The sequence below is a fragment of the Fragaria vesca genome, linkage group LG3 (genome assembly GCF_000184155.1).
Source record: "Fragaria vesca subsp. vesca linkage group LG3, FraVesHawaii_1.0, whole genome shotgun sequence".
Classification (NCBI taxonomy): Eukaryota; Viridiplantae; Streptophyta; class Magnoliopsida; order Rosales; family Rosaceae; genus Fragaria; species Fragaria vesca.
In genome coordinates this window covers 1,827,962-1,852,842 of record NC_020493.1, presented here as the reverse complement: position 1 = coordinate 1,852,842, position 24,881 = coordinate 1,827,962, and the positions used below count along the sequence as shown (strand labels likewise).

The following is a 24,881-nucleotide window of genomic DNA, read 5'->3' as shown; positions in this document are numbered from 1 at the left end:
TTTTTTATTTAAATTACAACATTTTTATTAAAAATGAAAATCAAATTAAATTAATTAAAATATTTTTTTATATATTGAAAACACTTAAGTGACGAAATATTTCGTCGCTTAAGTTGGAAATGTTCGTCGCATAAGTCTATGCGACGAATTTTTTTCGTCGCTTAGGAGGCACTTATGCGACGAAATCTCTGTTCGTCGCTTAAGTAGTTTAGCGACGAAATGTAATTCGTCGCTTAAGAGAAAAATAAGGGACGAAAAATGTATTTTTGTCGCTAGGTACCTATGCGACACCACCTATGCGACGACTCTTAAGCGACAAAATTTTCGTCACATAAGTAAGTACTTATGTGACGAAATTTCACTCTTAAGCGACGAAACCATTTCGTCACATAAGTCCTAATTTCTAGTAGTGACTATTCTAATTTCTAAGAACTCTAACTTCTCTAAGTCCCTGTACAGTACAACTGAATATCATCTCTTCATCTTAACGAACACATTGTTGTCTGCAGTCGTTTAAATGCGCTTATATATTAACAATCAAATCAAAAGATTCATGGGTTAAAAAAACAAATTAAATAAATAATAGAAAACATAAAATACTAAAAATAAGTAAATATGCGTTTGAGAGCCCTAAACGAACTCGGATGGCCGAAAAAAGCCTATACAAAAAGGCCAAGCGCTGAGTTCAACTCGTATGGTCGTTCCGCTTAGCGATCGGACAAGCCTAGCACATGTTGGAAATTAAGTAATAATATCCAATATGAATGAAAATAAAATTACTCATGACCTTTCCATTTGGAATTGTGTGTCTTTTTCAATAGGTGTCTTTAGAAATAAGTGTGTCTCTTCGAGGAGATAAGTGAACGAACATGTTGGTTCACTTAGGGTTTTATATAAACTCATACTCATATCTCCTTAAAGATAAGATCAAAAATCCTTAATTCTTCTAGAAGTCTTGTTCGTGTCAAAAGAGTACAAGATATAATTTATGGTTCGCTAGAGTCCAAAATTACGGTGCTTCTATTTTGGATCATCGATTGTTGTATTCTACAAGACGGACGCCTATCGAACTACAAGCACAAGGGTAGGGACGAAATCTGTCTTTAGTTAAGTATATTTATGCATGCCTCAATTAGAATATCAAGTTAGTTTTTTCTTTCCTTGTACTACTTTTGTAGGATTCTTACACTATTTTACTCCTATATTAAGATTGATTCACTACTTTTAATCCTAGACGGATATTGTTATGTTTCTTATATTCTTTATTGAAATTTATATTATATTTATAATTAAATAAATTATTGTTCCCCAACAGCACAGACCCAAAAAAACCCAAACGCTTAGCACTGAAGACTAAAAGAGTCGAAACACGACCCCTTGCACAATCATTTTGTTCTAAACTTCTACGTACATGCAATCGGCCTCCACACTAATCCCAGCTTTGGGCACGTATAACTGTATAAGATCGATCTTATTCTTTATAGTTCTGCTTTTTCAGATTTTGTTTCATCTATTTATGGTTTAGTTCTAATTCTTTCATGTCTGGTCTTTTTTTTTTTGTTCCTGGTTGTAATTTTCTTTGGTTAGGATTCTTGTGTTGTTCTAACTCTTTAATCTTTCCGATCACTGTTCTATCGTCTCTAGGGCGTGATCTATAATTATCCGAATTTTTCGTTTCACTTGAATCAACATATTGAGCTCATCCAATTTGAAAAACTAATTCCAACCTTGATTTATTTTAGATTGGAACCCTAGCTAGCTATCAATCACTTCTCCAAGGTTCTGGCACCATGAGAGGTAAAAGACGATTACCATCAAGATCAACAGAGGTCAACAAAATTCCTGATCTCCCTGAAGAAATAATAATCGAAATCCTTATTCGACTTCCTCGCAACTCAGTTGCTCGGAGCAAGTGTTTGTCCAAGCGTTGGTACACTCTCATCTCGAACCCTACTTTCCTCGGTCGTTTTCTAAGCCTCCAAAGTGAAATCAAAACTCCCCTAGAAAGTGGCATGATTTTCACAGACTATAACTCAGAGAAATATTATTCGTTTACCACAATGTCCGAGCTTCCGGAATCTGTGGAACTCAGATTGGGAAGAAGAGGGTGTTGCACAGTACTGACTACATACAACGACCTAGTTTTGTGCTTTCTGGATAATCACTACAACATTTGCAATCTACATACCATGCAATGTGTTGCTCTTCCTCCAACTCTTCTCCACCACGACGTACTTCAGGTTGCAAAGGTGGGATTAATCTGTGAACCCTACTATAAAGAACAACAAAATGATAGAACTAGTAGAACTATCTTCCTCAATGATGAATATAAGTGCCGTGTTGTGCTCATATATGAATCTCTAGGGAATTGGTTCCGATTCCGCATGGACATCTTTTTCTCTGAGTCTGGTGAATGGAAAAACTTTGTTGTAAGCTGCCCCAAATTATCTAGGAAATATTGCAGTATTGACAATGGTCTTGTGAAACGTTCTTACAATAATAGTGGAGGCGGCTTTGCCTATAATGGAAAGTTGTATTGGTTAGGCGAAGGCGGCATCATGGAGTTGCCAAGGGTGTATGTGCTTCATGTCGCATCTGGGGAGAAACAACTTTGAAATCTACAAGTTGGAATCAGGAGATGATGCTCAGAAATGGTGTTTTACACTTGCTACAGGGTGGTGCATGCCTCTCATACAGGGTATTGGGGATCTTCGTGTACTATCTTTGGACCCATTTAACGAGGACTGTTTCTATGTGATCTCCATGTATGGATACTTTGGCAAGTGCAACATGAGGACCGGAATGATCAAGTACAGTTCAGTGAAGCGATGCTACGGTTATGTGAAGGTATAGGATTGTTGGCAATCCTTATATAGAACAAAACACAATCTATGAAGCCTAAAGCAATTGGGAGATTGGTCTTGCACATCTGAAGAACAAGTTGAAGAAGTAGAAGAACCAACATGATCTCATGGAACTCAGGTAAAATCATGCATGTGCATTTCAAGATTTTTCACAGAGGATAGCAGTATCACTTGCCATCCTAAAAATCTGGGTTTCCAGCTTTTTTAATCTTTTGTTCAGTTGTCTTATATTTAAGTTTCTTTACCCTTGTTCCATAAGAATTATGTCTGGGTGAGATCCTCATTTGAATTTCAAATTGACAACTAAGATAAAAGACATGCCTTGGTGCTTAAATTAGTCTAGGGTTTGATGCATTTATCTCAACCTGTGACCCATGTTTTAGCTTTTAGGCTCCAACTGTGGTTTGCTGTGTTTGTGATACACAAACCAATATTTGCAGCTGTCTTTGTTTGATATCAGAGAAAAGTGGTTTGCTAAACCATTATGGTATTATGCTTTTGAGAAAAAGTTTGCAAAACCTTTGTCTCTTGCTTTTAAATCAAACATTGTTTAGGATAATTTTGTTTGTCTTTTCTCTTGGCCATGGACAGCTGCATATGTCCTCTCACTTTATGAGTTTGGCCAAGGACAAAAGTCCAAAACCCTTTCCTTGCTTTGGCCCTTGTGCCTGCCCTCTTGTGGCACCTCTTTGGCTTGTGTCTCTCTCTTGTTAGAGCACTCCATCAGCCTATATATATTGAGCAAGGCTGCCTTTGCTCAATGGTTGTCAAAATGTAGTTTTTACATTTGCGTTGTTGGGTTTTGGTTTTCCTTTGCTTTGTTCATTAGTCTCTAAGTCTTCATTTTGTGATTATAAACCTTAGAGCTGAACAAAACCTTCTCTCACAAAGTCATTGCATCATTGTTGGGTTTTGGTTTTTCATTTGCATTGTTCATTAGTCTCTAAGTCTTCCTCTTGTGATTATAAACCTTAGAGCTGAACAAACCCTCTTCTCACAAACTCATTGCATTCTGCATACCATAAGATCAGTTGGTAGTGCGGCAACCCCGGAAGTGTTCATGAAAGAAACAGCTGAGGATAGCTGAATTCTGATGTATCCCGCTGAGGTAACTGGGTTCATGAAAGAATCAGTTTAGGATAGCTGAGTTTCTGAGAGTGAAACTTCTGAGAAGCGTTCAAGGTTGAATCTGCTAGTGGTTAGCTGAATTCACGAACAAGGCTTCTAAAAATGTTCCATGTTGTAAGAGCTTAGAAACAAGAGAGGGAATAGGTCTAGACTAGTTTGGGACTAGGAAGGATAGCACTGTGGTAGTGTATCACTAGAACTATTATTCTTGTAAGAAGTTACTTCAACTTAGTGGAAAGTTTTGTCTCTCAAGAGTTAGAGACACGCAGTTTTTCTCCCTGGTTGCAGGGTTTCTGTGAGTAAAAAACATCTTGGTGTTCATTGTTATTTTACTGCAACTTTTATTTATTGTCACTGTGTATTTGTTATTCAGGATAGCTATAACCCTTGCTATCCCTGAGAACGAATTTATACGAAAAAAAGTTGTTAATGGCCTATTCACCCCCCCTCTAAGACCTTTATTATGGTTATCGGGATTCATTTGGAGCCTTCCCATTTGTGCTTCCATGGTGGCCGACACCAGTTCCTCGAATTAAAAATGACACCAAACAACCAGTTCCTGATGGTATCGACATTCTGTGAAGTTTGTTACTGGATCCATAATGGTTTGAGAAATGCAGGCATATACATATATGCATGTATTTGAGTACATTTGCCCACTTTATTATTAAGTTTCCAGATTGGTGCCTTTGTTTTCTGTTTATTTTTCAGTGTGAACGTAATAGAATGGTTTCAACACGCAGAGTTTGTTGCAATGCTATGAATGAAATCCTTGCTTGCCTGGGAATGAAATGCTGTGTTTTTGCAGGCTGTCTAATGTAGTAGTGCTTGAGCCGGACTTGAGGCAATGAACTGGTTACTTTGCTTTAATAGCTGCTTTGTGTGATGTACTCATGGTTTGGGTAGGTAAATTGATGAGAATATAGTCAATGTACTTAAAATCCAAGCATAAATCAAAGGTTATGTGCCGCTTGAACTCAATCTATAGAATTGGGGATTTTATGTACAAATTGTTAAGCTGGGGTGATGCTACAACAGCTAGAATATTCACAATCTTAAATCTCTATCTGGCTATTGAAGCTTAGCTGTATAATGCAAACATTAGGAAAATATCCAAAGGCTGAGCTCAGTATCTTTTGGTAGCGTCTCATAACAGCGAAAGGTCATATACACTCCCCACTAAAACAAATCTAAACCAGCAGGCCCAGTTTTGTCCTTCAATCTGAAAAGAAAAGGGTCCCTTTGAATTATCAAAACACCAACATCAAAGCTCCACACACCTTTAGGAATGCAATTCTAAATCTTTCATTATTATGAGGAAAAGATCAATAAGGATGATAACAGTTGGACAACAAAATTGTTTATACACCCCTAATGCAGTATTTATGGACCTTTAGATTGCACTAAATGAATGATATTCTGCATCTTTGTCTTCAAAAGGTTTAGAAAACCAACATCATTTGAATAAAAGCAATTCAGATAATGCATGGTATAAGCATTTTAAATATATAGCAAGGTAACCAGAAAATTTGTATAACTCAAATTTTATTGGAATCTGTTTCTCAGTGCTGCAGAGATCTCTCTACACCTTTTTTCTTCACTCTGCATATCCTGCATTTTTTCCACTACCACTTACTTTCTTCTTCAACTAATAGCAAACTACTTATATTTCAGTAAAAAACCCACAAGCCCTCTAGGGCCTCTAGTCTCAATTGCAACCTCTGTGATTACATTAAAAGAAGTAACGGGCGAAAAGAAAAAGGCTTAGAAACCTGTGACATATTAGCTTTCTGTATCTTTCTTCCTTAGAATTCTTCTCCTCCACATATTGGGGAAAATGGAAGTACTTCTACTCTCTGTTCTTCAGTTGGTGTAAACGAACTCTATATATTTAGCTGAACAGACCCATGAACTTGAGGTAAAGTGAAAGTGCAATAGAAGAATATGTAGGTCTGTCCTGTTGTATCCAAAGCATAAATTAGTAGTGTCTTAGTGTAGCAATCCGGTACCTCTACCTCTCTATAATTACTGTTTGTTTGAATCCCTATGTAACTGTTGATACTGCAGATGCGAATGGGCTCTCTGGGAGGATAATACCTTGGCTGCTGAGAACCAAGAATAGAGGTTACAAAAATGACCCAGATGATAAAATAGAAGAATGGTAAAAACAATATTTCTACTTCAACCTTGAGAAGCATATGAAAGTAACATACCTATCCTGGTGATCGGTGTAATTAGTGTTTATGTGTCGAATTTTGTCCTCACTGATGGAAGCATTATTCCAAGCATCCAGCAAAATGTTAAATTCCTTTGCATATGGGAACTCAGCTTGGTCTGCATTAGCTACATGCAGGGGAAAAAAAAGTATTAACAGGGAAGTGAACAAAAAAATTTGTTTGTACTCTTAGTTTTATGAGATTAACATACCTTCTGGATGCTTGAAATCATCCATAGAGTAGCCATAATAGAGATGATGATGATGTGACAAGGGCTTGGCTGCTAAGTGCATTTCCGAGCGACGCCTTCTCTCACACTCAAGTACCTGCTGATGCTCCTCTATGAATTGCTTTCTTAGCAGTCTTGAACTGTCACAAATTCTTGGCACTGTCACAAACAAAGTTATATTATTAGGTAAAGGTGTTCTTTTTGCAACTCTAAAGCAAAAGTATATTACTTATTGTGTAATCTCGTTGCACCTCTATAGCACAAAATAAATAATTACTGCATGCATTTATGAAGACTTTGCTTACTTGAGTGAAGATCTGCATCCGCATCAATGTAATGTGAATTGAAGCATGGAGAATGCTGCATCTTGTCTGAAAACTTCCTGTATACATAGTTAGCTTGAAACTTCAGAAATTTATAAACTGATTGAAAACCATGAAAGGATAATGGAAAAGAAAACCTCCCACAAAATGTGCAAGAAAACTGAATGCAACAAAATTTTGTAAGCAAAAACTTCAGGCATGGTCACATGATAGTTAACTCATGAATGGTTGGTTATATGTAGTAGAAGCAAAATTTTGTTGCAAGAAAACTGAATGCAACAAAATTTATAATGCAGTAGAAGCATTCCTACTCAGAAAACTATCATGCTAGAACATGTTGTCACCTGTAAGAATATAGCTTAAAACCTACTCAACATGATACGTGATTCAATAAGATGATACTACAAGGAAAAGAGGCCAATAGTGACCAATGCTGCAAGAATCAAAGCACAGTGGTAGATCAATTGTCGCTTTGAATTGTAACAAATTAGAAAATTATTACCTGTCGACAGGCCTAGACTTTTCCCTGTAAGGTTTCACCAGAACACGAGCCCCGCATACAAAATGAGGGTTCCCTTTCGACAAAATATGTCTCACCGTGTCTGCATAAAGAAAGGTGACAAACCCAAACATCCTCTTCTGCTGGCATGGGATGCGCACATCTTGAACTGGCCCATATTTGCTACAAAAAAAATATCAAAGATCAGAAGTTTGTAAACCAAGAGATAAAGTATTTAACACAAGAATTTCAACAACAGTTCTTAGGCATCCTCACTTGAAATAATTGGAAACATCTTGCTCAGTGAAATTACTCTCAGCTGGAAAAGTGAGATAAATCTGTCGAGAACCAGCAATGATTCCACCAGGTTCAGTTTTCTCGCCAGTATACTCCAAGTATTTTGGAATGTCTTCGGCCAATATAACCGAGTGTTGTCCATGAGGCCTATATAACACAACTGTAGTCAAGCTTCTAGCAAAAGCAGATATGATCCGTGATTATATATTACCAATTAACGAAGTGTTACCGATCAATGAGACGAATGCTGTTTTTCAATCTAGCAAGAAGCTTTGTGAGGCTATAACCAGCCTTACCATGTCTCTGGCTCTCAGTAAGGTACCCCTCGGCCTGAAGAGTCCTCCCATATTTCTCATAATACATCATTGGCAAAGAGGCAATAGATATGGGAAACCCTCTTCTAGATTTCAGAAGTTCAATTATTTCATACTCTAGCTTCTCAAGGGAGCCAGGAGAGACAACATGGTCATCACCTTGAGCCTCATTTGAGTTCGGGCAGAAAAACTGTGAGAAGCTCTCTGGCATGGCGTGGCCATGGAAGTACCTGCAGTTGTTTCCATGCTTGCAAAAGCCCTTACTGAAGTAATGGCAAACCTTAAGAGGAAACTCAGGCAAGCTTGGAGACCTTCGAGTCCTCACACCCAATGCAGGTTCATGATAGCAGATATTGCTCGAGAAGTCTGGCAGAAACTGCATTTGATGACTCTGGAGGCAATAATCTTCAGCAGCAGAATCCAAGTACCCTGGTGGGATGAAGTCTACAGCTTGCAGTGGTTGCTGATCACCAGCCACTTGAGCCTCCCTACTAAATGGATTAGCTGCTCCTAGAGTTGTGGGACACGAGATTGGTCGTGTTAAACTTGGAGAATAGGGAGTGAATTGCATAGGCAGGTCTGAAACAGCCACTTGGTTCACCTGAGAAGGTGAGATTGGAGACGACACTACATGTTTGCATAGCTCGGTTTTTGCCTTATTAATCACAGACTGGATCAAATTATCAGGGCTAAATGCCAGCCGGATCATGTTACGCTCACCATGTTCTTGTAACAGAAGAATGCCAATAATCTTGCCGACATTTTCAGGGTCTAGTTTCTGGATCCTACTGTAAACTACTTTTGTGGACTCTGAAAAATCCATTTCTGGTTGCAACCTGAATAGCAAAAGTACAACCAAAGGTATGTATCAGAATCAATGCAGGAATAGCATGATACCAAACTATGTATACATTATGATCCAAACAGGGATTAATGAGGTAGAAGAAGATAAATTTCTGTTATCAAAAATAAATTGAAAATTATGCAGCTCTATTGAAGTAATGAATCAACAGTATGAATAAATTCTAACTTTTTAGCACCAGCTCAGAATGCTATTTCTGGTAAGGAAATCATATTCAAAAAAGGTACTACATATATATGAAAATATAATTAATACTGGTTCATGCTTAATCAATATATACATCAGTCAGACTGACACCACAATTTGGCTACCAATAATACCCTTATGTTTTACAACAAGAAAAAACAAAATTCAGCAACTCCATGGTCAGAACTAAGAATATGAAGAAATTCAAAGAAACATTTGAACCAAAATCGGAAGATTAACATTACTGCCAACAAAATAAAAGCAGAAAAATCATTACAAACTAAAATCTAAGCACCAGTTCCAGCCAAAACGAACATACAGAAGCATGAGCACAACAATAAATACTATTCTGGTGAATTTTGGTCAGAATTCAAGGGTAAATCAAACGCAGAAGACATATTCTTCCCTGGGAAACAATTGTTCAGGAAGCTGAACCATTTAATTTTGCTCTAAAAAGAACACTCCTTAATTTCATCACGAAAATTTACAGAACTTTAATGAAATACCACCATCTGTTCACAAACACAGACATTAGCATTTGCCAACAAGATCAGACAAGATCAGCAAACATTTAAAAAGAAAAAATGTTCTCATCAGACACAAACCTCTGAAGCAAACCAGAAACACAAACAACTACAAGAAGTTGAAGCAACACAGACAAAAGCTTCAGAACTCAGAAATCACAGCCAAGACCAAACCTTTTAGTCACAATTAAGCATAAAACTGAAGCAAAAGAACAACATGGGCAAAGATCTGACACACAACACACCTCTAGTTTTCAGAGCCAGAGAAAAAAGATGGAAGCCAAAGTCAAAGGAGCCAGTAACAACAATCCAAGCCTTCAAACTCCTCCATACCCATGATTGCTTCTCTCTCTGTTTAGTTTACCTATCTAGCCTACTTTAATCTCCTCCTCTTCTCCAAAACAGAAAAGAACACACATTCTCTCTGAAACAAACAAACAAAAAAAAAGCAAAAAATGACAGAAGGATAGAGAGAGCTCTTAGAGAAGATAGAAGCAAAGAGAGAGAGCGCCTTGTCTCTAGTTCAAACTCAAAAACACACAGAGACAGACATAAACCACAACTTGCATAAATATATATACAAATCACTGTCACTCAAAATCATCACTATTTTATAAAAAGTGATTAAACTAATAAAATTAAAAAAGGCTAATTATCTATAATGCACTACGCTCTGTCTTTCTCTCTCTCTCTCTCACTCTTATCCGTATGGTTTTGCTGACTGCTTGTGGGTTTGTTCAAATTGACAGAGTGTACTCTTTGTGGTTACCAGAAATTTATGGAAACTGTGCCTGGATTTTCGAAACAGCCTCCACCTTTTATTTTTGAACCAGTCCTACGCAGTAATTTGTTTTTATCCCTATTTTTACTACGTAACAGCAACAGAGCTGTACCTTGCAAACAAACTGTGCAATCTTAGTATGAAAATATGCATACATGTCTAATAAAATTATAAAATTCTTTTATAAAATTGTGCAATGTTAACTATTCATGTATAAAATGTGCCTGCAAGTCCAATAAAATTATTAATCTTAATCATTTAAATATTGTCGTGTATTTACACGTAATTTTTTATTTTTTGAAAGTTTAAAATTAAGTTTCGTAAAAATTCCGATGTGAAATAGTTGGACCAGTCGTTTCGGTTTTTCTGGTTGACATGCAGAGGGGGGAGGCACGGGGCCCGCGGATTACAAGATGAGCGGTTGAGATTTGTTCTGGGGAAGAATAGCAGAAGGGAAAATCTAAGGTGGCATATGCATGGCTGCCACGTGGGGAGTGCAGTGAGTTGCAGTTTTATGGTGCAGGGAGGATAACACAGGGAATCGCAACCGCAAGTTAGTTGGCTAGTGTGTACTTTGGGTTTTATTTAATTTTAATTTCCTTTTAGTTGAGAGGTGGGACCCATGAGGCCCATCCGTACCCGCAAATCCGATCTGGCAAAATTTTGGTTCGGTTTCTCCGTGATTGGTGATTGAACTTGAATGTTTCGTTTTGAGCTTTATGAAAAGGGATCTATTTTCTTCCTTATGAAATTTTTACTTTCTTTGTATAATTTTGTTCGATAATCATGGTTGTTGATGTTAGTTCACTGAAAAACGGGTGTCGGATCCATTTTTAGTTCAGTGTTTGGTTACAGAAATATATCGTCATCCACGATCGATAGTTGTAACAGTTGAATATATTATTTTCAAACAGTTAAAAAAAACTTACTAAACAAAAATGATTCGTTAAATTGTGATCACATGTTTTGGGAACACAAAAGTATCTATCTACTCTCATCTTGCATGTTGCATAAAACCACACAAACACATATATGATCGTTCAATATGCGCAGACACAACACGTGGGTAAAATGATACGAATGCACTTTTTTAATCAATAAACATTATAATGTCAAACTTGATGGTGCGCACTTGTACACAAGAGTGGATCGTTGCTTGATTTTAGCTAACTACTTAGTAATATAATTGACCATCAAAAATCTATATTTAGAAAACTTACCTTTTTTTATAAACATTTTGAAAATTTACTTAAATTGATATAGTTTGTAACCGCCTGTTGTGATAATGTTGGTCGAGCTTCCTAGTATATAACATTCATGTCTAGAGTTCGAGTATGCCTAGAGTTCGAGTCCCAACTCTCATCATTTTGTAACCAACATGTTTGAGGGGTCCTTAGGTATGTGCATTTGCGGCAGGAGATTAGTTTGTTTTGTTGAGATCTCTTGTGAAGCTTGGTTTTAATGCTGACAAGATGGGTGTGTTACTAACTTTTTTTTGTTTAAGGTAAATGAATAACTTCATTGGTATTGAGCCATACGACCAACTATCGTTTGATCAGGCAAGAGTAAACTCCAATACAAGATCAAGAGTAAACTCTTCATTCTCCTACAACTAAAACTGAAAGGGAAAACCAAAATGTCGTCCAAAAAAGTGGACTATTACACTAGCTAGAAAGCATTAACCTACACAAACTAAACAAAATTATCAACATGATCGAGGCCCAGGGACCTAACGGTGTACATGTCCGCATATACGTAGGTAATTACCCTGTTAAGATTGCATAGGGATCTTATGTTAAAGGCCAACCCACAACAACCCTAGCTACAATCTCAATCTAAACAACGCCTGAACAAGGGTCCCTAGAGTTGCCTCAGCCGCTAGATCAGTCTGGTGGCCTCACATGCCAAGGAAACATGATGTCTAGATGCCATAGTACCGCCCCCATCGAAGCCTCAAATTGACCCGAGCCTCGCTACCTCCGCCGCTCCTTATTATTCCACCAACTTGTGCCCAAAACATAATCGCCTCTTTTTGAACCGACGCCCACCTTCGAAGCCTCGATCACCGTCCAATGCAAGATCCTAAACGAAAACAAGAAGTCAACACCCCTTTCGACCTCGGATCCAAGTCACCGTGCGTGATAGCCGTCGCCACCTCGAGGCCGGGGACACCGGACACCCGACCATCTTTCTCCTTCGATCGCCTATCAGGACCCGACGTCAGAGACGTCTTGTAGAAGTCAGGGGCCTCTCGGATCGTCATTGCCGTTTTTTTACAAAACCTAAGGTTTCGGTCTCTTTCTTGATTGGATGTGTTACTAACTTGTTACGTTCTAGATAATAATAAAAATAAAAAATAAAAAAGACTTGACACAGTTTGTGAATAAGAGAGATTTGACCTTATCATAATAAAGATCCAAGAATAATATTATATCCAGGGTGATAAGTACGTGTACACCAAATGGCTTATATAATTAACAGATTAAGCAATGTGATTTGGACACCCTTGTCATTATCAGGCAAGCCCGTTTTAAGACAAACCAAGCTGACGCTTTCTCATCTTTATTTGGTATATATCTTCTCTAATCCAGTAAAACCCCACTAAAATGATATTATAACCATTGCAATCATTGATTTGCATATAGTATGTACACTAACACCATAATATCAAATTTGGACCGTCCAAATTAATCAAGTTTTAAACCATTTGGTTAGCAAGTTCCAGCTGTGATTATTATTATTTATTAGGGGAAAAAAAAACAACAAAAAAATAAGACAAATAAAAATGGAATGATAGTTGCTTCACATGCGTTCAACTAATCACCTCCAGCTTCTTTTTCCAGGCAACATGTGGTTTGGAAAAAGGGTTTTAAAAGCTTTGCAGAAAGCAGATTGATATTTATTTGGCCCACTCTTATTAATCAGATCATTTTAATACATTCAACTATATATATCTATGAATCTATCTGCATTTTAGTGATTTTACATTTACATGATCGATATAGATATATACGACGGCTGAGTGTGATGTTTCTGGCGTTGTTAGTATATATGTTCATGGCCCATCAGAAACATCAAGTATTGAGTGGCAGCAGTGAATGGAACCTTATCGGGCTCTTCTGGCTTATTTCCAGGTTACCCCTTGATCATCAGAAATCCACTCTCCGGATATGGTTTTTTGGATTTTCTTCGTGACGTTTCTGTCGAGATCTTCGACATGAAAAACACGACTCAACCCGAAAACGAGTGTTGAAAGCGAGATGCGTGTGTGTGAAGAATTCATGTCTGTCGATCTGAGTTATCGGGGTTTCTGATTTGGGAGGTTTTTGTAGGAAAAATGTGGTAGCTAGCTAGATCAAGTTGATTTATTTGTTATATGCAATTATGCATGGTGGAATTGTTGAGCCGAGAAAATGTACGTAGGTGCTGACTGGGTAGTGTCGGGGATTTTTGATATTGTTGCTCTAGGCATGGCTGGAGAAGCAAGGACAATGCAGATGTTACAGGTCCACATCATGTGCATGTATCATGATGTTCGTACTGGGTCTTGATGAACGACAATGTCGTACACTTTCCTATATTCTCTTGGAGATTAGGCAATTAAACTCAGAGACTAAGCAAAAGTTCTAATTAATTTGGCTAATCCTCAATGTCTCAGTTTTTATAAATAATTCAATATCAGGTTTATTGGAAAAATGTGGCTTAGATTGGAGTTATTTAGAATACCGCATCAGAAAAGTGAAAGAGTCATCCTTGAGTTATAAAAAATATACCGCGCACACACTAATATAATGTCGAGGTCTTGTGTGTTAAAACCTCATACCAACAGCACCCTGAGTGACTAAAATGAGAGGGGAGTATCGACATTATTGGACTTGTGTATCGGCATTATTTGATCAATAGCCTTGGTTCCCTTCTATGTGGCCGGTAGCATTATTTGAACAACGGCCTTGGTTTCCTTCTATGTGGCCGGTATTAGGGAAAGAAGTCGGTGACGGTGCCGTCTCGTGGCGTTGTTTGGAGTATGGAGGCTAAAGGAAAACGTAGTGATTCATCAAGAGGAAGGTGTGATCTTCATGCTTTAATTTATTGAATAAGATGAGAAGCACTACATCTTTCACGAAGGCCTTTGTTATGAAAGGCCTTCGTGTTGAAATGCGCAACGTTAAGGGTTTAATTTGAGTTGGAAACTAGTTAGGGTTGTGTGTCCAGACCAATCAAACGACGTTATAGAGGAAAGACATCTTCTAAAGAATTCGTCTAGTTCACGATGTGAGGTGCCAAGTTTTGGCATGAATAACTACTGCTCATGTATTAAATTCATCAAAGCCTAATCCTTCTCTTTTCATCGAACCTCTATATGAAGCTTGATTTCACCTTCTAAAAGTGTAAGGGTATCTTGAAGACATGGGTTTTTTTATCCGTGATGTTGCAGGCTGCAATAAGGTTCTAGAGGTTTTGATGACGTCGGATGCGGCGGTGACAGAGCAGACGGAAAGCTTTTGTCAAGCTCACTTCAGCTGGGCCTTGGGACAAGACTTCTTTTGTGTTGGGCAATTTATTGAAGAGGGTGCGCAAATGGCGTTCTAATTCTCGTGAAGAACTTGGTACGTAGTGGAGGAAGACTAGCTTGTCGGTCAGTGAGTTAGAGGAGGTGCTAAGCTCTGCTGGCCTGTAAGGCTCATAAGAAGAAGGGTCATCCGCGGATGGTCAGAACGCAGCCATGATTGTGGAGACTCAGGTTGACTCTAGAGACCTATTTCTAGTGAGTTTAAAGAAAGAGAACGAGGTTGTAGGTGTTGGTATCTCAACGTTTCATGTGGTTGATGACAACAACACGAGCGGAGTACCCCTGACGTCTTGCACGGCTTGCTTTACTTAGAATTCTTCTAATAGCCCATTACACTCCAATTAAGATATTCTTCGCTTTAGGCCCACGGGCCCTCATAATTTTGTTGTTGAGGTTTCACTCTAAAACGCGTCTTAATTTAAGGAGCTGACTTTGCACATATAAGCACATTAACTTGTCTCCCTCAACCTCAAGCGATGTGGGACACGAGCACCTGCTTGCTTGCCAATGTCTTCACACCCACTCAGTCTAGTCACCACAATCCACCCCTTTTAACGAGCTCAACGTCCACGTCGGCACACTTTTGTTGGCAAACTTGTGACCTGGTTGGGCGGGGCATTGACAAGCTAGCAGGTGCACGCGTCCGACATCGCCGGGAGGAGATAAGTTGCTATGCTTATATATGTAGAGTCAGCTTCGTACGTCGAGACGTGTTTTGGGGTGAAACCTCAAGAACAAAACAGTAAAGGCCGGAAGGCCTAAAACGTACAATATCTCACTTTGTGGACTAGGCTGTTATAGATGGTATTAGAGCCTATCACCGACCGGTAGTGTGCCGATGTGGACGTCGGTCCCTTAAAGGAGGTGGAGTGTGGTAACCTAACTGAGCGGGTACTGGCGGCTAGATTGGGTATCCACCATTTCGTGATGGGCCTTGGTCCAACATTGAGCCCAATGCTTTTTACTAATCATCGTGGTCGTCTTCAAGCTCTAATTTTCGTAAAGGAAGCTGCAGGAAAACGACGTCGTCGACAAGCTCTTTGTTTCTCATCTTTCCTCCTGCAACCGCCAACCTGATCACAGAGACAGATTGATTTCCTTCTCTACAATATTAGCGCCAAGTAGTTAGTTTGGCCTCCGCCGATCTCCGCCCGGCGAAACCAGAGCCGTCCGATCTGCTCGAGCTCCCTAGGCCGCCGCGATGTACCAGTGGCGGAAATTCGAGTTCTTCGAGGAGAAATTGGCGGGAAAGTGCGCGATTCCCGAGGAAGTAAGCGGCAAGATCGAGTGCTGCTCCAGCGGCCGAGGGAAGGTGGTGATCGGCTGCGACGACGGCTCCGTCAGCTTCCTCGACCGCAGCCTCCACTTCAGCTACGGCTTCCAAGCTCACTCCTCCGTTCTCTTCCTTCAGCAGCTCAAGGTCTCACTCTCCTACTCATCATTTCAATCCTCACTTTTCAATGAAATATATAATTGAAAGCTTTAGAATTTAGGTTTTCGGATTTTCGGATATTCGATTCTGTTTGATTAAGTGTGTAGAAGAGAGCTAGGTTGTTGAAATCTGTGTGTTTTTATGGTTAAATCAGCAAAGGAACTTTCTGGTGACGATTGGAGACGATGAGCAAATCTCGTCGCAGCAATCGAGGTGCTTGAAGGTGTTTGATCTAGATAGGATACAGCCGGAAGGGACTAGCTCGACGAGCCCCGATTGCATTGGTATCTTGAGGATTTTTACTAACCAATTTCCGGAAGCTAAGGTACTACTGACTGTACTGAATTTGTGAGCATGAGTTTTGGTTTGATGGAAAGAATGGAGTTTTTTTAATGGAGGCATTGTTTGTTACTGCAGATTACGTCGTTTTTAGTACTAGAGGAAGCGCCTCCGATATTGCTTATAGCTATTGGATTAGATAATGGCTGCATTTACTGCATTAAAGGGGATATTGCACGGGAGCGTATCACGCGGTTCAAGCTCCAGGTGAATAATGTTTCTGACAAGAGCCAGTGCGCGATCACTGGATTGGGATTCAGAGTGGATGGTCAAGCTCTTCAGTTGTTTGCTGTGACACCGTCTTCTGTGAGCTTGTTCATCTTGCAGAATCAGCCGTCAAGGGGGCAAACATTGGATCAGATTGGAGGCAATGTTAACAGTGTTGCCATGAGTGATCGCGGGGTATGCAATTCAGTCTCACCTTCATCTGTGTATTATGTATATCTTACCATTTTTATTCATTTTTTTGTTATTTTACTGTGAGCAGGAGTTGATAATTGGTCGACCTGAGGCTGTGTATTTTTATGAAGTTGATGGGCGTGGTCCTTGTTGGGCTTTTGAAGGAGAAAAGAAGTTTTTAGGGTGGTTCCGTGGATATCTTCTGTGCATTATTGAAGATCAAAGAAGTGGTAACCACACTTTCAACATATATGACCTGAAGAACCATTTGATTGCCCACAGCCTTGTGGTGAAAGAGGTTTCACACCTGCTCTGTGAATGGGGTAACATAATACTTATAATGGCTGATAAGTCCGCTTTGTGCATCGGGGAGAAGGATATGGAGAGCAAGTTAGATATGCTTTTTAAGAAGAATCTATATACAGTTGCCATCAACCTTGTTCAGAGTCAGCAAGCTGATGCTGCTGCAACTGCTGAAGTGCTGAGAAAGTATGGTGATCATCTATATAGCAAGCAAGATTATGATGAGGCAATGGCGCAGTATATCCATACCATTGGTCACCTTGAGCCGTCTTATGTTATACAAAAGTTTCTAGATGCACAACGAATCTACAACCTTACTAATTACTTGGAAAAATTACACGAGAAGGGGCTTGCTTCTAAAGATCATACCACTCTTCTATTGAACTGCTACACCAAATTGAAAGATGTTGACAAGCTAAACGTGTTCATCAAAAGTGAGGATGGTTTTGGGGAACATAAGTTTGATGTCGAGACGGCAATACGGGTCTGCCGCGCTACCAACTACCATGAACATGCTATGTATGTCGCTAAGAAGGCAGGGAAGCATGAGTGGTACTTGAAGATCTTACTTGAAGACCTTGGCAGATATGAGGAAGCCTTGCAATATATTTCAAGCCTTGAGCCAAGCCAAGCAGGAGTAACAGTCAAAGAGTATGGTAAGATTCTCATAGAGCACAAGCCCGTGGAGACAATTGAGATACTTATGAGGCTGTGCACCGAGGATGGAGAATCAGCCAAGAGAGGAGGTGCTAATGGTGCATACTTAACTATGTTACCATCTCCTGTTGATTTCCTCAACATCTTCATCCATCATCTTCAGTCGCTTATGGTTTTCCTTGAAAAGTATACCAACAAGGTCAAAGACTCTCCTGCTCAAGTAGAAATCCATAACACACTCTTGGAGTTGTATTTGTCAAATGACTTGAACTTCCCATTGATGTCACAAGCTAGCAATGGTGGTGAAATTAGTGTTAGGTCTACTAGACCAGGAGCAGGGGCAATGTCCAATGGGAAGTTTGTTGCTGATGGCAAAGACTTAACTCAGGAAATGGACCGTATGGAAAGGCAAGAGAAAGGGCTCAGGCTGCTTAAGAGTGCATGGCCGTCTGAGCTGGAACATCCGCTATATGATGTTGATCTTGCTATAATCCTCTGTGAAATGAATGACTTTAAGGAAGGGCTTCTCTATATATATGAGAAGATGAAACTCTACAAAGAGGTGATTTCTTGCTACATGCAAGCCCATGACCATGAAGGTTTGATTTCATGCTGCAAACGATTAGGGGATTCAGGTAAGGGTGGGGACCCAACTCTTTGGGCAGATCTGTTGAAATATTTTGGTGAACTTGGAGAAGATTGTTCCAAAGAAGTGAAGGAAGTTTTGACTTATATAGAAAGGGATGATATCTTGCCTCCTATTATTGTTCTTCAAACACTGTCCAAAAATCCATGCCTCACACTCTCTGTCATTAAGGATTACATTGCTCGAAAGCTTGAACAAGAATCAAAACTGATTGAAGAGGACCGTCGATCTATTGAGAAGTATCAGGTTGGTGCTTACTGCAGCTCCCATTCATAACTTATGTATAGTACCTCTTTTCTGTGATTCCTTAAGTTGGTTACCACTTTCTATTCTTTGTTGGAAGCAGTTCTAGCGGTACCATGGTGATCTTATTCGAAATTGTATCATATAAGGTTGCATGCACATTTAGTTACGAATAAACCAAATATAATTTGAAAAAATGGAAAAAGATAATAATAATTTTAATAAAAGAATAAATAATAAAAATCTGTTGTGTTTCAAAGGCAATAACATAAGTACATAACAGATCATGTATAGTGTTTCGGTATGGTTTGTTTCATTGAATCCAAATGTATAGTGGTAGCATTTGACAATTTGACATTTGGAAATTTTCTCGACTGGTGGAAGTTTTGCTTTTAAGGAACTACTTAGCAAGTGAAAAGTTAAATCTTAAAAGCACGTCAACGAGCACTCAAGTGTAGACAAGGGAATTGATAAGACATCTTTAGTTTGCTATGTTTCTTTAGTTATGTTATAGTGAATGATTCAAAAATAAAATAAATTTCTGTGCATATTTTTCGTGCCACCATTCTAGGTTTTGATTCAATCTATTGTTTGCTCTCATGGGTATGTGCGTCTTTGAGACAGATTATCTAATGTGTCCTTTAATTGTTCAGGAAGCAACATTGACAATGAGAAAAGAAATTCAGGATCTCAGGACAAATGCAAGGATCTTTCAGCTCAGCAAGTGCACCGCATGTACTTTCACCCTTGATCTCCCTGCTGTACATTTTATGTGTATCCACTCATTCCATCAGCGTTGCCTCGGTGATAATGAGAAAGAATGCCCTGTATGTGCTCCTGAATACAGATCTGTTCTAGAATTGAAAACAAGTTTAGAGCAAAACTCTAAAGATCAGGATCGGTTCTTCCAGCAAGTTAAAAGTTCAAAGGATGGGTTTTCTGTAATCGCTGAGTATTTCGGGAAGGGGGTCATTAGCAAAACCAGTAATGGACCCACAGGTGCTTCTTCTTGACCAGCTGCAGCAGCTTATGAGGTTATGTTGACTGTTGTTTTGGTCTCTTCAACAGTTTTGTCCATGCTCGATGTGAGCTTGACATTGTAGAGATATGGGATGGAATTGAGCAGACTTTCGGCTTCCCTCCTTTAGCATTGGACAACCAGGCTTCATTATTCTTGCTTTGCTTCCCAAAGTTTTGGAGGTAGTTATATTTATGTGTTCGTTTGCAGATCAAAATGATATGTCCTGAAACAGTTTTGTGGATATGCATTAATTCAGAGAATAAACTGGAGTTTGTGAAAAGAGCATTGTTTGAAGATTTGAAGTGCAGTTGGCCACATACAATTGGGAATCGTAAATTTGTCGTAGGTTCTTAGATTCTCACCTGTCAAAATCAGTGTTTGGAAGAGAAGATGAACCACAATTACTGGGTATTGTAACTTCTTGTTTTGTTTCAATTTGCTGAGCAGAAAAGCTAGTTGATTAACTTTCCTGCGTGTACGCACATGAATTCTAGATTTCAAGCTGTTTAATGACAAGAACGATTGGTCCAGATTGGAAGGTACGCTATCTGTTTTATGAAACCTGCTTGTGCATGCTTGGAATTCTCTTAGGGAATCCTAAGCTTGTAATGATTTTCAAGCCTGACCTACTCCTTAGAATGTTGCACTTGTCTATATACTTTGTGAGAATTTAGATCTATAAACAATCCTTTTTAAACAAATTATATGTGGCTTGAGTGCGTGATCAAACATGATTATCTTCAAATTTAGGGTTTTGCCATTTATATGATTATAAACGTGATGTTAGATCTGTCTGGTTCTCATAATTGAGTAATTGCTTTCAATCAAATATCTTGAAGTCCCTACTCTAAAGTCACATCTATATCATCTGCGGAAGTAAAGGTATCTTTATCAGGTTTGATATTGACTCGTTTTCTGCCATTGTGTTATCAGTATTAGATGTGGTAGACCATCACTGTCCTCGCGCACCTACCATGCTGTTGAGCTGTTCATCCAATAATGTTTCCTGTTTTCTGTTTTTCGGGTACTAACGAATCCGGGGTTAAACACTCTACTAGTGGAGCTTAATGCTGCGTGTTATATCATCAGATTATCAAAAACTACTAACGATTGATCTGTTCAATGTGGAATTATTACGAAGATGAGACTATACCACCGGATCAACCGGTACTAGGCATATGAAGAGGCATTTAACGACAGATACTTTGAGAAAGGGATGGTACTTCTCCGATTCCGGCAAATACTTATCGCTCAAAATTGTTTCATTTTTTGATGAAAGATATTTATCATCTTCTTAGCCTAGGCACAGGGCAGCATACAAAATGCAGTAATGCGCTAGCCCCCAGCAATAATGAAAAATGAATGATTCACATCTAACTTGGCTCACTTTTGGAATGCTGAAGACAGCCTAATCAAATCAGTCATCTTTGTCTTCCATGTGTCTTATTTGACTGCATTTATAATCAAAATAATATGTGGTCCAATACTCCATGGACTACTTAAAACAATTATAACCAGAATGCAGATGCACCTGTAGCAAAATCCCAACTTGAATATACTCCTAATACTGTTAACCTTGGTTCCTCCAAAATCCCAAGATCTCAAAATATAGTGCATTGAGGAGTACCCAAAAAGTATAAGTCAAATTGTAACTATCTACGTTACATGGTGCTCAGTACACTGTAAAAATGAGTCCACATTGCAACATGAAGATCAAAATCATCACTGAATAATATCCAAAGTAAATCAACGATTTCTTGTCCAAGGAAGAAAGCAACTTCATAGACATTGGCTGGATGATTGGCAACAAAAAGTTGGTTGCCCCATGGCTTGCAAAGTAAACAAAGATCAAATGACCAGTAATAGTTACATTATCGACTATATAAGACAGAATTCTCCGGCGAAGAACAAACAGGTAACTTGATTGATTCAAAGGAAGAAAGAAAAAGATACTTTCCTACTCTGTTCTCTAAGCAAAAAAAGAAAAAGAAAATACTAGTTACATATGAGCTCTTCCTTTACGGTTCCAGCTTCAAGGAAACAACGCGTGATTGTCTGTTACGCTTTGCCACCTTAACAAATACTATTGAGAGGCAAGATGGAGCCCACCATGGCCTGCGTACCTTTTGCTCTCCTTTCAGGCAAGCGACTGGAGAAAAAATTGATTTCATCACAAAAACACAGATGGTATCTACATGCAATTCAAATTCCACAGGAGAAAAGAACATGGTTTAAGAAAGGTTCAAACAAAACTGTGTAATGATAAGACAGGAGTTTGATAAGCATTTTGTATGAAAGCATGAGACTAATGAAACAGGCAAGCCAGTCACCCAAAAAAGTCACTCTATATATATGCTATGATATTTCCTTCACAAATGATGGTAATTTGCAATTTGCAATAATTGTTGTACTGTTATACATAATATGGGAAACAGACTCGGTGTGAAGCCTTAATTGAAATCTATTTCTCATGAGAAAGCATTACTTTCAAAAGAAGATGCACCTCATGAGTGTGCATACCATACTTCACTAAGTAATATAGAGCTCCACTTCACTAGAGGAGGACTACTTTGGCATTTGCATAGAGTAAAAAGTAGTGATTAAACAAATATTTTGAGGCATTCACTTATTTTAATCCTATTTTTTGTTTACCACAGTCCACAAGGAAAGAATGCATGAGGAATTTCTAATGAACAGGAAACCCAAAAGTGTCTTTAAGAGGCAAATGATGAATGCAAAATATGACATTCCTCATCTCATCATAAGTCAAAAGGTGTCTTTAAAGACAGTCATACAAATGCAGAGACCGGAAGAAAATGCCGACCTTTAATTCGCCTCAGCTCCTTGCACAGTGTGATAAAGTCTCCCCATTTCATGTGGCATCGTCTTATAAAACGAAGAATCTGCTCAGTAGTGAACATAGACATGCCTTCGAGGTACTCTCCATTGACACCATTTTCCTTGAAAGTTTGCCGGTAACTCCCCAGATTTATCTCTTCCAACCATAAACCAACATCCTGTTCACAAGGGAAAGAACACATAAGATGCATGTCACTAAGTCATATGCTTTAGCTTTTGTTTGACAAACATATTGGAGTGCTAGGCTTTCATCAGGGAGCAAGGATAAAATCATGTTATCACATAACAATTGTTAAAATAGTGCCCCGCCCCGTGAAAAACTTGGGTTGATTTTTTACTTTTTGATTTTTAACAGATCAGCAGCAATCCAGCACAAAAAGGGGGACAATCTTTTCAACATAATTGTTTCACAAACCTAACTATCGTATACTCAAAAGCCTAAAAGGTGAGTCACCCTATGTCGTAGTATTAGCTGGCCCAGAATCACTTTAGAAGTTCAAAATCTACCTTAAACTTCAACAGTTCAACTTGTAATACTGAGTAAATCACAATACACATTTAATCCACATCACCCAATTAGATTACAAAATGATGCAACTTCACAATCTATCATAACAATAATCATTTTCTATTCATTAATACTCTATGTAAATTAGCTGCATAGTATCAACTGTAACTTCTAGTTCTACTAACTCGGTGGAGTCTTCCTTAGCATCAGAATGAGCAACCGTATTCATGCTTTAGGTCATAAGCTCTAATCAATAGTGTAGGATACTTAGGTGCATCACACCAGCTCACCAGCAACATTTCGTAGCATATAGTTACATGGTTGGTAAATAGAATCTTAAGTATGAACAGTCAAAATTCTGACGCCTCAAAAAATACATGAAAAAAAAAAAAATCCACTCAAAACTAACTACCTAGATATTTCCTTCACATATTACATGATTGAATGATGTTTCATTGAGTTGGGGAATTTCACAAAAATTAAAACTGAACTGAACGCTGTTCCAATTAGCGAACCCATCAACAAGAAACACAGAATTGCAAGATATCAATCAACTCAATCATACAAGCACATACACACCCAAAATTACAAAGCCTAAATCAAAGAAGCTCATATGCATAATTCACAACACTAACTAAACAAAAAGACTCAAAACAAGATCTACTTTATCAAATGATCCCAAAATAAAGGAACCCAAAACGAGAAACACATAAAGTTTGAAACTTTTTACCTCAACAGTCCAAATGAAGAAATCAAGAGGCTCCGGTGGCTGCTCTCTGCTCATCTCCCTAACCATTACACCCTTCAATTATTCACAGAGACTCTCAGTCTCCAGAACCCAATAACCTCAAAGATTGAATCTTTATGAAAAAGAGAAGGGAGAAAAGAATAGCTTATGAGTTTGGGAAATATGGCAAACACTGACAGTTACCAAGATCCGATTTTTCTTTTTGTAAAATCTTATTTCTGGGAGGACCAAACAAAAAGTTTGAGCAAACTGGAATTTTGGGACTTGCCGTGAGAATTTTGAGGGTATAAAATTCTCTACATTTGTTTCAGAGAAAGTGTGAGAAGAGAAGAGAGAGAGGGGCCTCTGGAACTTCAATATGACTCGTTTGCTTTTCTGCCCACCCTTTTTTCTGTCTTTTAAGGCGAGTGAGGGGGCCATCAACCTCACTCAATTTTCCTCTATTAATTTGTCTTTTTTTTTTTGTATTTCTGGTTTTACCCAATTTCATTACACACAAATGAAGAAAGTAAATTATGTTAAACCGGACCGATAAAATTTTGTGCATGAAACGACGATATAATCACATTATGTAATCTTAGTTATTCATAATCATAATCATTCATATATAAGATTTATGTGTATTTGTAATTTTGTACTAAGATCATTTGATTTTAATATATACATATTGTGTGTAAAATTGATTGACAAAAACATGAGTCGACTTTAAAAGAGACGAGCACATGAAAGCCCAAACTATGTCTATAGAACCAAACTGGAAGAGTGATTATTACATGACTACTTAATATCATTTTCCTCCACATAATCGCAATCCACATTAAGATTTGCACCAATCACCATGAGCAGGGGACCAAGTGATGCCATTGGACAAATATGCATAGGGTTTAACAGGGATGGCTTTGAAGTCGACCTCAAAACAATCAAAACAAAGTC

At 38.5% G+C, this 24,881-nt stretch overlaps 3 protein-coding genes across 4 annotated transcripts; 1 reads left to right on the top strand and 2 right to left on the bottom strand.

Moving 5' to 3' along the window:
• Positions 1–5,468: 5,468 nt before the first annotated feature.
• Positions 5,469–9,980, bottom strand: LOC101295398 (zinc finger CCCH domain-containing protein 18-like). Its single transcript, XM_004293418.1, has 8 exons — positions 9,688–9,980; positions 7,786–8,706; positions 7,536–7,703; positions 7,263–7,442; positions 6,743–6,819; positions 6,420–6,596; positions 6,206–6,335; positions 5,469–6,097 (listed from the first exon to the last, which is right to left on the bottom strand). Exons 2-8 carry the CDS (start codon positions 8,691–8,693, stop codon positions 6,037–6,039), a joined length of 1,701 nt encoding a protein of 566 aa, XP_004293466.1. The 5' UTR covers positions 8,694–8,706; positions 9,688–9,980; the 3' UTR covers positions 5,469–6,036.
• A 6,014-nt stretch (positions 9,981–15,994) lies between these two features.
• LOC101295110 (vacuolar protein sorting-associated protein 11 homolog) lies at positions 15,995–20,550 on the top strand. Its single transcript, XM_004293417.1, has 5 exons — positions 15,995–16,213; positions 16,380–16,550; positions 16,643–16,966; positions 17,052–18,815; positions 19,466–20,550. Exons 1-5 carry the CDS (start codon positions 15,995–15,997, stop codon positions 19,823–19,825), a joined length of 2,838 nt encoding a protein of 945 aa, XP_004293465.1. The 3' UTR covers positions 19,826–20,550.
• Positions 20,551–21,541: 991 nt separating this feature from the next.
• On the bottom strand, positions 21,542–24,366 carry LOC101294634. 2 transcript variants are annotated; one of them, XM_004293415.1, is made up of 3 exons: positions 23,931–24,366; positions 22,658–22,850; positions 21,542–22,024 (listed from the first exon to the last, which is right to left on the bottom strand). In XM_004293415.1, the coding sequence occupies exons 1-3, from the start codon at positions 23,994–23,996 to the stop codon at positions 21,852–21,854; spliced, it is 432 nt and encodes a 143-aa protein (XP_004293463.1). In that variant the 5' UTR covers positions 23,997–24,366; the 3' UTR covers positions 21,542–21,851. The 2 variants fall into 2 exon arrangements, with proteins under 2 accessions (XP_004293463.1, XP_004293464.1); XM_004293416.1 differs by having other exon boundaries at positions 21,542–21,982.
• Between the last annotated feature and the right edge of the window lie 515 nt (positions 24,367–24,881).

Bases quoted from the DNA above. Each gene is read 5' to 3' on its own strand.
- LOC101295398 (XM_004293418.1), bottom strand. From the start codon at position 8,693: ATGGATTTTTCAGAGTCCACAAAAGTAGTTTACAGTAGGATCCAGAAA. The intron at 7,443-7,535 runs GTGAGGATGCCT...TTTTTTTTGTAG, and splicing joins GATGTTTCCAATTATTTCAA to CAAATATGGGCCAGTTCAAG. The intron at 6,336-6,419 runs GTATGTTAATCT...CCCTGCATGTAG, and splicing joins TGATTTCAAGCATCCAGAAG to CTAATGCAGACCAAGCTGAG.
- LOC101295110 (XM_004293417.1), top strand. From the start codon at position 15,995: ATGTACCAGTGGCGGAAATTCGAGTTCTTCGAGGAGAAATTGGCGGGA. The intron at 16,967-17,051 runs GTATGCAATTCA...TACTGTGAGCAG, and splicing joins TTGCCATGAGTGATCGCGGG to GAGTTGATAATTGGTCGACC. The intron at 18,816-19,465 runs GTTGGTGCTTAC...TTAATTGTTCAG, and splicing joins GATCTATTGAGAAGTATCAG to GAAGCAACATTGACAATGAG.
- LOC101294634 (XM_004293415.1), bottom strand. From the start codon at position 23,996: ATGGTTAGGGAGATGAGCAGAGAGCAGCCACCGGAGCCTCTTGATTTC. The intron at 22,851-23,930 runs GTAAAAAGTTTC...CCTTGTGAACAG, and splicing joins TCTTCATTTGGACTGTTGAG to GATGTTGGTTTATGGTTGGA. The intron at 22,025-22,657 runs GTCGGCATTTTC...AATTGCATGTAG, and splicing joins GGAGCTGAGGCGAATTAAAG to ATACCATCTGTGTTTTTGTG.